We start from the raw sequence: 11,745 nt of genomic DNA on the forward strand, positions 1-11,745 counted from the left end.
TGAACAGCTCTGGTGCGATGTGGCCTGGCATTGTCATCCATAAAGATGAACGGGTCCCCCAATTCATTACATAGGGGTATCATTCTATGAATAATAACATTTGCAAGGTAATATGCACCACCAAGTGGGGTCCTTCTATTGAACATAATACCCCCCAAAACATTTGTGTTCCACCGCGATATGAAGGAACTGCAACGGATATATGAAGCATATTTCGGTGTCCTGCTTCTCTCCAAACTCTTACTCGGTAATCATCGATCACTAATCCAAACCGCGATTCATCGGTAAAGAGCACATTTCTTCACTCTGCCAAACGCTAGTTTCGATGATTTCGTGCCTATTGTAAACTGGACTCAGKAGYTCAGAGTGACTCAACGCGCAATGGAAAGATCAATGCTACAATTGACACTTAGGGACTACATTACGAACACTASAACTCCGCAAAAGAACAGGCTTGGTAGGATGCAGTGGAGAGAATCGCAACTCTGAAATGGAACTTTGCAGGACATATTGCATAGATAATAGGTGGACCATAATAGATTCAATAATAATAGCACATAATAGAGTGAATAATAGAGTGAAGAAGCAGGGGAGACGCGAACAGAAATAGCGGCCGACCGTCAACTAGATGGTMTGACGACATAGAACGCATCAGGACCAACTGGATGCAGGACGCACAAGATASGAGARGGTGGAAKAAACTAGAGGAGGCTTATGTTCAGCAGTAGACAAATCTAAGCTGATGATGAASAAGAAGAAGTRAACGGGTCCTTCGGTGGCGATGAGTTAACAAAGGAACTCTTAACTTAAAGGCCTTCTGGACCTCAATCCTGATTGTAAAAGTCTTCTACGGATAGTAGCACTGGATCACACGGTTATACGTTCTCTGGAATTGAGATCTTAGTGCCGATAGGGTGACTGAGCGCTCTCTACGGGCTGATTGGGAAATATAGCGATCTTTTCGATAAACGACCACTTCGAGCTCTGTTGATCACTTGACTAGTCTCTTCATAGCATCTAATTGTATTGCTAACTGTGCTTCTAAGAAAGTTCAGCCTTCTGGAAATATTGTGCCTAGATAAACCTTCTTGCCATAGAGCAATAATTCTAGTGCTATCAAACGCTGAAAACGCGTTTCTAGGCATGCTACACGATATAGCATCAATCAATATAAATCAATATAAATGTGAAATTTTTGCTGCATCACAATTTTAAAGGGGCAAACAATTTTTTTTTTGGAAATTCCATCAGTTTCTTTACTTGTAAACAAGTATGTTTTGTTTACCAATAAAACAATTTTGAATAAATTAAACGTATGCAGTAAATACAAGAGGGGTGTAAGACTTTTGAAACTGAGTGTATGTTGCTTTATTCAGTGTCGATATTTTTAGTGCGAGATTATCTAAACATTTTCTTACTCGCCTGGGGTACTCGAAGTTTTGTAACTGGCATCTCATGAGAACAATAAAACCTACCACGCTGGCTAGACGGGTTGGTGCGTGTTAACTCAGCATTCTGAGACAGACACTGTTTGAAGCCACCCATTTTGGGCCAGACGCTGCTTATTTGTTAGTTTTGGTCCGCCCCGATTATTTAATTTCCACCGTACCACCGAGGAGACACACCATGGGAGGCGTCCCCCTATCCGCCACCTGGGGAGGCGCCCGATGGGGGACTAACAACCCCAGCATGTCTCAGTTGTTCCTATTATTTTGGTTTTATTTCTTTCTTCCTCTTTATTTTGTTATTTACTTTCTTTCCGTTTCTATTATCTCATATTTTCGTTCTTCTCTATGATAGCTTTAGCCGTTTCCTCATGGTAATTTCCAAGATCTTTTCTTATCATTTTCATTGGTTCTCTTCTTGTTTGTCTATACTCATCAGTTGCATATTTGCTCTCTTTATACATTAATCGTCGTGCTTCTATATTTTCTTTGGCGTCTTTGGTTATTTTGCTGGGGTTTGTATGTGTTTTCTCTGGTACCATCGTTGATGTTTTCGTACGGACGCTCTTATGCTCCTTTTCTGAACATTTATGCGGTTTCGGTCTTTTCAAAGTAAGAACAATTAGCGTTTTATTCGTTTTACATTTAATTTGCCAAAACACAAGTCTAATAATCAATCTTTAATTCAATAAGGCACTCTTGGAACCGATCCCAAAAAGAAGACTGTGTTAGTATATGGACATCTAGATGTTCAGCCAGCACTTAAGGATGATGGATGGGACACTGAACCTTTTGTTTTGACTGAAAAAGATGGAAAACTTTTTGGAAGAGGAGCTTCAGATGATAAAGGTCCCGTGGTAGGATGGATCCACGCATTGGAGGCTTATGCAGCGATCGGTGCGGATATTCCAGTAAGTGTTTAGTATAGCCTTGAACAGGGTCCATTTTAGTGTTGTATTTAGAATGAATATGAAACGGTACCAAGTATTGGTCAGATAGCGGCAGCGAGAGTAATTAAACTATTTTTTTAATACAAAAAGTTTGGGATATCTTCTCCTTCTCCTTTGGTGCCTCATTATCTGCGAACGTTGGCGATTAACATTGATATTGTTATTCGATCAGCCGCTTGTCTAAATAGTTGTTATCCCAAACCACTGGCGTGGTTTTGCAGGCACGAGTTCCTTCTTCTTCCTTTGCTCTTGTAGAACAAGTCGTAGAAGTCGATATTTATTGTTCTTCATAATATGTCCAAAGTGCTCTATTCTTCTTATCTTCATTGTGAATGCTACCTTTTTCGCCGTTCCCATTCTTCTAACTACTTCTTCGTTAATTATATGCTCTATCCATGAGGTGCGCTGAATTCTCTGGTATGTCCCTATTTCGAGCGCTTTGAGCTTTTTCATCAACGTTTCAATGGGCTACGCCTGAAAGCCGTACAAAAGAACCGCAAGAATATCTGATCATTCTTCAATAACTTCACCGGCGCTTACACAACAGCTGAAAAATGTGCAGAGCACTCCGCAATATGGTGGATCCTGCCTTGGCCCTAATCTAATTCTATAACAGATTAAATTTTTCTCTCTCAGGTAAATTTGAAATTCGTCTTCGAAGGCATGGAAGAGTCTGGAAGCGTGGGTCTGGACCCAGTGTTGTATGGGGAAGCCGAAAAGTTTTTAAAAGGCACAGATTTCGTGTGCATTTCTGACAACTATTGGCTAGGAACTGAGCAGCCGTGTATTACATATGGACTTAGAGGTCTGTGCTATTTTCACATTGAAGTCGAATGCGCAAAGAAGGACTTGCATAGTGGTGTTTTTGGGGGAACTGTGTAAGTGGTCTTCCTTCAGACACTTTAGGCAAATTTATTGTTGAACCCTTTAACAGGCACGAAGCTATGAATGATCTAGTGCACGTATTAAGTACTCTGATGAACAAAGACGGGGAAATTCAAGTAACGGGAATAAATAACGAAGTTGCAGCTCTCACAGATGAAGAAGCCAAATTGTACGAAAAGATCCACTTCAAGGTCAGCGAATATAAAGAAGATATTGGATCGAAGCAATTATTGCACAACGAAGTGAAAGAGAAAATCTTGATGCACCGATGGAGATATCCGTCCCTTTCAATTCACGGTAACATTTGGTTGAATTGGGTTGCTTAAGGTTTTTTTACGAACTGTTTCAGGGATTGAAGGCGCGTTTAGTGAACCGGGTCAGAAAACCGTAATTCCTAAAAAGGTCGTCGGCAAATTTTCGATTAGAATTGTTCCCAACCAAGAGCCTGCTAAAATTGAGGCATACGTTGTTGAATATGTAAAAGAGCAATGGAAGCAATATGGAAGTCCAAATGAGATGAAAGTACGAATAACATGAACAAGGCTGGCGAGACATAATTTTGCATTTTTTAGGTTTATTTAGCACACTCCGGATCTCCCTGGACAGAAGACCCGTTCCATCCACACTATAGTGCAGGCAAGTTTTTATAAGTATTTCGACTTTAATATCTGTCAAGTGCTTTAATTTTTGATTGGCATTTTGGGTTTGCATTTTACGACTTTTTAAGCGAAAGTCAGGTTATTGGTGCATTGTCACAAAATCACTCTGACTGGCTTTCAGTAATTTATTTCGAATTCACAATTTTTTAATTTTTAAATCGTTTCGATGTTACTCTACCACTCCCAAATACCAAGAAAAGAAAGTTGCAATATGAGAACCGTGGGGGGGTGCAATGTTGGTGTAGCGACGGCTCACGGGCGCTCAATACGGGATGGTCTGGGGCGGGTGTGTACCAACAAGACACTAAGCGGAGCGTCGTTTTGACTAGGAAGCTGGAAGACCATGTTTCAAACGGAATTATAAGTAATCCTGGAGGTTGCCACACATATGGAAGTTACAGAAGGACTGCTGCCCTCGAGGCAGTCTCAAGAGTTAAGATGTGCAGTAGTAGTAGAACAGGAACAATTAAACCTGGGGTGGATTCACCAGTGGGCATTGGCAAGGCTCGGACCTTCTGAGAGCCCAATAACTGCCGCACCTCACGTAGGGTTAAGCAACCGACAGGTAGCAAGTGCTCTAAATGACTGAGCTCTTACAGGGCACCAAAGAGATGTGGAGAGAGGCGGAAGTGTGTAGAGAAGCTAAGGAGTTGATAGAAACCCCAAGTGGCGCCAAGGCAACAATCCAAATGGTTGATGTCAAGGAGTCGTTGGGGCCTGAGAACTCTGGTTGGGGTCATAACAAGCTACTGTGGTTTGAACAGACACATACACCTACTAGGAATTGGTGATAGCCCCGTGTGTCCACAATGCAGAATACTGGAGGAAACATCATACCACCTAGTCGGAGTCTGCCATCACTGGTCGTCTACTAGGAGGGGCCTCCACACTCTTCCGCATCGAATTGTCTTCCTTGGAGTGGAGGTGGATCTTTGCCTTTGTCAGGGAGACGGGACGGCTGGGTAAGGTGGGGATAGATGGAGGGGAAATGGCGAAAAGGTGCCTTTAAAACCAACCCGCCGAACCCATCGGGTCCCCCCACAATACCACCACTGCTACTTCTCCACCACCCCCAGTTAGTCTAAAACAATTGTCAAAACTCTTTGTCCTAGTAAGATATGAACCATTCTAACGTTTTAAATTAAACAAGCAGTCGCACTGTTTATTTGTGCAGCCGATAAACACAAAATAAAGTCCATTTGGACCCTACAGTTCAGCTAGATGGTGTAAGACAATTGGAAAATGCCAAGGAACTTATAAGGAAAGCTATACCATCAGATTGCTGACTACCTCCAATTGTAAAGAAATAAAAGCTGCTGGGACAGATAGAATAACGACAGAGGTGGTAACAGCTGCAACTCTATGGGAACTTGACACTCTTCTGCTAGCCTATAAGACACTTCTACAAAAGGGGAGTTTTCCACATCAAGAAAAGACAGCGCAAATGGTTTTTATTCAGAAATATTACTTCACTAAATTCAGGCCAATCTGTCTACTTGTCGTATTTGGGAAACTTTTTGAAACCGTCATTGCAAACAGGCCATATTGCGAAATCGATGGGAAACTGTATACCCACCAATAGGGATTCAGGAAAAGCCGGTCCACCCCTGATACAATGCAAGAGGTGCGGGAAATCGTAAATAACATCAAATCAGGAGGCTCCAAATAACCGAGAACTCTGCGTAATGGACACGTTAGATATTCGAAATGCTTTCAACTCAGCACCCTGGGAAGGAATCATGCTCTCGCTGAAAGACATCATTATATCTCCGCCGAATAATATCAAACGGACGGTCTCTAGGAAAGATCTGTACATATTGGCGTGCCACAGGGACCGATCCTGTGGAATCATTTCTATAATCCTGTGCTGACAACAGAATTCCCTACGGGAACAACCGTCATTGAATTCGCTGAAGACACAACCGTTACACTGCAAAGCAAAAACACAGCTGGAGCGAGTCAGTATTACTAACTGCGTTTTGGCTAAGCTGTCGGAGGAGATCCGCAGAAGGGCTTCAAACTTGCAGCAGGGAAGACAGAAGGAAAGTAAAGCGATAGAAACAGAATCGCGGTTGAAATATCTCGGAGTAGTGTTCGATCACAACTGTGAAATGAAGGTGGCATCAAAGCTTAAGAGTCTCTAATGGCATTAAGCAGAATTATATCGAACATAGGAAGACCAAAATCATCCAACAATGGCACTTTATCAAACGTGGCACATTCGATTGTCATGTACACTGGGCACATAGCATACATACTAACCCAAACCATAAAGTGGGAAAAATACATATAACTGGTGGCAGGGGTACAACGTAGGGTAGCGCTTAGGATATGTTGCAGTTTTCGAAGTGTATCTACAGAACGTGCATTGGTACTGGCCGGAATTTCACCCATTAACCTCCAAATTAAAAAGAGAAGCCTCTAGTCGCTAAAGGAATAGGAAGTAGCACCGACTGGAAGATACCGAATGGCAGCGAACATGGGCAACAAAAACTGAAAAAGAGCATGCACACGGCTATTGATAGCAGATCTTACAAAATGGGTAGGACTTAAGGACCGAGAGATAAGTTTCTACCTCTGTCAATTGCTGAGTGGACGACAGCGACTTATGCCGAAGATGCCAGGTGGTTGAAGACGCAAACCACGTGTTCTTTCACTGCGAAAACTGGAGACTGTTAATAGACGCAGCACACAAGGCACTGGGCGTCACATTAACTAGCCATAATTGTGAGGAGGCCATACTTATTAGCCAGGATACCTGGAATATTGTGGATACCTTTGTGCGAAATATAAGGAACGGAAAAAAGAGGAAACAAATATGGGTTGAGTAGAATAACAGTTCTCTTTTCCCGAAGTAATTCTGGCGCCGTTCCAGGAAAATGAGAAGCCATGAGAAGAGGTTTTAGTAGGGGCGGCTCAGACACTACCTTGGTGTGCATAATGCATTGTCTTTTCTTTAAAACAAGAAAAAACATCTTCAATAAACTGTATAAAAAATAATTGGACTGAAAGCTGTGCTTGCTAGCTGTGCCTGAAATTCACATATTTCCATTTCGAAAATAATTTCTACTCACAAATATATTGCATCAAATATATAGTAGCAGTCGGGATACCCATCTTCGCCACAATTGCAAACCTTGTCTGGGAAAATATCGAAAGAAGCAAAATTTCAATATACAGTCGATAATTGAATAATTTCCACAAGGCCGTAAAATTTACCCTCGAAGAAGATAAGAACAAATCTATAAGTTTTCTAGGCTTGACAATTAATTATTGCAACCTTGGAGAAACAAAAAAAAAATACTTAAAAAAAATGTAAAAAGTGTCATAAGGGCACTAACAGATAGAGCTATCAAGTTGTCACATTCTGATTAAAGAACAGAACATTTAGAAAAAATTAGAAAGGTATTGTAGTGAACAACTATTCACGAGTGGCTAAAATTATAACTACAAGTTATGTAGTAATTTGACACTTGTTTGTTGATCTGACTTGATCCTCGGCAGAAACCATCCGGAAAAAATATACGGTTTTGAATAAAATATTTTGAAAATGTTGTCAGACATTGACGAAATCAGTTGTATGACTGCGTACAGTCAGTGACACAGTCAAGCTGTTAGCGTGCGTGGCGAAAGTCATTACTTTCCACACGGGATTAATTCAATTTGTAATCAGTAAAAGTGACCATCGAATACAGTGACGAAAGTACGTACTTTTCAACAGAGGATCAAGAAAAATATATTAGAGAGCTTTTTGGGGATATCAGATCTGAATCTGATATTGATGCCGCTTCAGGTCCACTAATTACCAAAGGGGAAGTAGAACAAGCAATAGAACTTGCAAAAATAGAAATGCGCCTGGACCGGATCAAAACGGCTTCGGAACTAGAGAGCCATTATTTTGTCTTAATGTGCTCATCGAAAGATGTCGCGACGTCAGCGATAGTGTGTTCCTTTCTTCCATTGACTCTGAAAAGGCGGTTGATACGCAATGATAAAATGGTAGTAAATGGCAAAGATATTAGACTTATTGCCAATTTGTACTAGCACCAGAAAGCTGAAATACGATTGGAACATCAATTATCGGAGGAAGTCAATATCAAAAGCGGAGTGCGAGAGGGCTGCATTCTGTGTCGCATGCGTCTCAACCTCTAGACGGAAGACATATTCGTTGAAGCTCTTCAAGGAATCAATATAAATGGAGTTATTGTTAATAATATAAGATAGGCCGATGATACACTAATTGGAACGAAAAAGATCTACAAAATCTAATGAATAAGGTCTCCGACACATGTACTGAACTTGGCTTAAAACTCAATGTATGTCAACAAAACAAAATATACGGTCATCAGTAAAGCACGTGATATTAAAGGTAAAATTATCGTGATCGATGGCACGCATCTGACAAGGGTGCATCAATGATCATCAGGAACGGAGCATGAAGATCAAAACCGGAATAGATATAGCCAGAGCTGCCTTTATGAAAAGCTGGCTTTAAAATTCAGAATGAAACTGGTACGCTGCTATGTGTTCCCAATTCTCTTGTATGGCATAGAAGTATGAACACTGCCTAACTACTGGACGAAGTAAGCCTCAAGGAGAATAGCTTAAATATCTCGAATCATGCGAAATGTGGGTGTACCGACGATTACTAAGAAAGATAACATCGTGGCTAAAGAATTTAAGGCAGTGGTATGGGAAGTCTACAGTTCCGCTATTCCCAGCCGCTGTCAGCAGAACAATGATCGCCAACATGATCACCAACGATCGTTAAGCGGTCGTGGTATCAGAAGAAGAAGAGAGCGTGATGTTCGTAAAGCTGCAATTTTGAGAAACTTTAGGAAAATCGAGTTCCAATATCCTAAAATTATTTTATTTCCCCCAAGAGCCATGTCTTCAATTTCCATAAAGTGCGCAACTTTTCATCAATTTTTGAAAAAAAAAGTAGGGCAATTTGGACATCTAAAATATCTCTTCAAAACTTAGTCGTCTCAAACATGAAGCCCTCTATTTATAATGTATGACTTATTATTCTAAATACAGGTATCAAAGCAACAAAACACGTATATGGTGTAGAGCCGGATTTAACGAGAGAAGGGGGATCAATACCTGTAACTTTGAGTTTGCAAAAAGCTACTGGTAAAAATGTCCTATTACTTCCGGTAGGATGTGGAAACGATGGAGCCCATTCGCAGAACGAGAAAATTGACATTCGCAATTACATTGAGGGGGTTGGTATTCTGAGTAACCATTACTTCAAATAAGATGTGTTGATTATGTCTTTTTTTTTCAGACCAAACTGCTAGGGGCGTACCTCTATGAAGTGTCTCAGCTGTGAACATTCCTAGCACTATACCTGGACCTGGCAAATTATCTCTAATCGTAAAATTACCTTATTTACTGACAAATATTGCAAACTCATTGAACAATCAGAAACATAACAAACAATATATAACTAGACCTCTGAAAAAGAATGAAAATTTGTTAAATATTTAGAAAAATATATCATTCTTAATAACGAGTGGAGTTTAACTGCTTGTATTTCAAATATTTATGATCAAATATTTTTAGAACAGGGAAATTGAGAAAATGAGATTGACGTTAGTTTCGTGTCGCTGAAGCCCCCAACCTGCCCGGACTAATATAATAATTTCAGCTTACTTGCATTTTAGAGCTTAAACATTTTTTGCAGAAAAGAGAATTGTAGTCATTCAGAGTTAAATACTGTTAATCTTAGTGTTAGGGTTAAATTTAAGGAAGAATACGATTGATGCAAAATTCAATAATTTTAATAAACGCCCTGCACCGTCCACAGCCAAATAAATAATAAATAAACCCTTGGCAACGCCACCAGTTGTTTTCCCAACAGAATATCCCCCAGGGATAACTGCTTTTTTTGCTTCTACAATGAATTTTTAGATACCATGTTTTTAAGCAAAATTTTACTAAAATGGCAATAATCTGCCAACGTCGCAAGTGATAAAAACCAATTTACCGTGCATATGCAGCGTTTCAAGCTGCATTCCATGAGCTAATGAAAAATGGGTAGTTCTATTAAAAAAAAATACACTCTCAATTTTCCTCGCTTTTCTGAGACACTCCTCTATATCATATAATATATTTTTTAACTGTGCGTCAATAACTTTTATATGAAACTATTTTTCAAAAGTTCAACACCATCGTAATTAATGGACTCTATCGCACTACGACACTACGTCTCCCAAACGAACCCTCTCAAACGCCAATGTTAGGTCAATGAAGCAAATATGCGCCGGCTTACTGTATTATATAGTCTTTTTTTTTATTTGCTTGATTATAAATGTGCGTCCGTTATTGATAGTCCCTTTGTAAAGCCCTGGGGCTCTTCAACATTCTTAATTTGCGGGTGTGATCCAAAATTAAGTCGATTCCTAAAAGACATTGAGTATTAACTTTTTCTGTCGTCCCACTTTAGGACTTGTCCAAATGACTTGAACAAGTCGTAAGTTGATTTAAAATTTGAAGTTTAGTAGAACAGAGAAATGATCGCAATCCATAATCCCGTACGAATGAGTTGCGTCCGCAAAATACATTTATTAAAGGATGGTCTACATCGCTATAAAAGTAATGCTCATTAAAACATGCAAACACATAACATCTTATTGGTCTGGGGTTGGTTCTTTGTGCGTTTCTAGACTTTCGATTTTGGACTTTCCTTGGAAAGTGGTCCAGATTTAGTATCACCTTGATGTCGTCGATCTAGAACGAAAACGAATTATTTAGATATGGGGTATGAAATATACGTTGATTTGATCTGCTAACATAGATCCAAGACATCAAAAAACAATAAGTTTTAGGCTCTTAGTAAATTTCATTCCGATGCATTCTCGCAGATATTTGCAGAAGCATGGGTAATCGTACTCTACTTGAACTGACCGGACGGTTAAACACGAATATTACTAAATGGATCAGCCTCCTTTAAACGCCCTGTATTGTAGATTTTTTAGGGTGAGTGGTAAGCATAATAAAACATAGGTATCACATTGTAATTGTGATAAAGTTGTTGTGATAAAATAGTTATCGTGAGTGACATATGGATACCTATATAGAGTTGGCTTTTGAAAAAATATGCTTAAATATAGATACATACAGTACGATTCTTCTTCAGTCTTCAACCAAATTTTCCACAAACGCTTTGTTTACGAGATACAGTTCAATAGTTTCATTTTCTAAGCTTTTGCTACTGCGGTAGCTTTAATGGTATGATCAAATTTGAAACGATAGTTAATTTATTTCAGTGTGTCGAGTGTTGAAAGTTTTATTTAGTATGGTTATGTTTGCTTGTTCGTAGATATATTTTTTTGTTTTCTTACAACTATTTCTAGGGCCTACAGTAGCGAATACGTCATTGAGTTGTTGTAGCTTCTTGTTTCATTCTTGCAGATTATTTGCTATTAAGATTATGTCATCCGCAAATCGGAAATAATTTAGGTATACTCCGTCGATGTTTGCACCTTTGATGTCCCTTATAATTTCTTAAAAAAATATCTTCTAGTACGAGGGTGAATAGTGTGGGCGAGAAAGTGTCTCCTTGCCTCACCACTCGTTGCAGTTTTATGGGGTTTGTTTTTGTTTTTTTCGTCCAGTTTTATTTGTCCGTCTGATGTTCTTTATGATATGCGTATACCTTGAATCAATTCTGGCGTTTTATTGGGCTTCTAACACTGCCCATATTTCGATGAAGTCAAATGCTTTTTGGAAATCTACAAAAGCCACACGGAGCGGCACACTAACATTATTTTGATTAATTTATTAATCAATAAAATTAAT

General features: G+C 39.5%; 3 protein-coding genes across 3 annotated transcripts in view; 2 read left to right on the forward strand and 1 right to left on the reverse strand.

The window, feature by feature from the left end:
- Nucleotides 1–9,746, forward strand: part of LOC125502409 (cytosolic non-specific dipeptidase-like) — a 10,447-nt gene extending 701 nt beyond the window's left edge. Inside the window, exons 2-8 of the mRNA XM_048669686.1 lie at nucleotides 2,139–2,356; nucleotides 3,032–3,273; nucleotides 3,330–3,577; nucleotides 3,630–3,802; nucleotides 3,853–3,916; nucleotides 8,980–9,167; nucleotides 9,230–9,746. Coding sequence (XP_048525643.1) covers nucleotides 2,139–2,356; nucleotides 3,032–3,273; nucleotides 3,330–3,577; nucleotides 3,630–3,802; nucleotides 3,853–3,916; nucleotides 8,980–9,167; nucleotides 9,230–9,274 — 1,178 coding nt within the window. The 3' untranslated portion in view covers nucleotides 9,275–9,746. The remainder of the gene's footprint in view (nucleotides 1–2,138; nucleotides 2,357–3,031; nucleotides 3,274–3,329; nucleotides 3,578–3,629; nucleotides 3,803–3,852; nucleotides 3,917–8,979; nucleotides 9,168–9,229) is intronic.
- LOC125505601 lies at nucleotides 3,923–5,102 on the forward strand. Its single transcript, XM_048669688.1, has 2 exons — nucleotides 3,923–4,483; nucleotides 4,539–5,102. Exons 1-2 carry the CDS (start codon nucleotides 4,328–4,330, stop codon nucleotides 4,728–4,730), a joined length of 348 nt encoding a protein of 115 aa, XP_048525645.1. The 5' UTR covers nucleotides 3,923–4,327; the 3' UTR covers nucleotides 4,731–5,102.
- A 489-nt stretch (nucleotides 9,747–10,235) lies between the features above and the next one.
- Nucleotides 10,236–11,745, reverse strand: part of LOC109537710 (GTP-binding protein Rhes) — a 19,354-nt gene continuing 17,844 nt past the window's right edge. Inside the window, exon 5 of the mRNA XM_048669807.1 lies at nucleotides 10,236–10,674. Within this exon, the coding sequence (XP_048525764.1) occupies nucleotides 10,387–10,674 (288 nt within the window). The 3' untranslated portion in view covers nucleotides 10,236–10,386. The remainder of the gene's footprint in view (nucleotides 10,675–11,745) is intronic.

Source organism: Dendroctonus ponderosae, unplaced genomic scaffold, assembly GCF_020466585.1.
Source record: "Dendroctonus ponderosae isolate FM_Combo_2020 unplaced genomic scaffold, Dpon_F_20191213v2 Dpon_F_20191213_9, whole genome shotgun sequence".
NCBI lineage: Eukaryota > Metazoa > Arthropoda > Insecta > Coleoptera > Curculionidae > Dendroctonus > Dendroctonus ponderosae.

Coding starts and splice junctions, on each gene's coding strand:
- LOC125505601 (XM_048669688.1), top strand. CDS start 4,328: ATGGAAGTTACAGAAGGACTGCTGCCCTCGAGGCAGTCTCAAGAGTTA. Junction 4,484..4,538: donor CAATAACTGCCGCACCTCAC/GTAGGGTTAAGC, acceptor GAGCTCTTACAG/GGCACCAAAGAGATGTGGAG.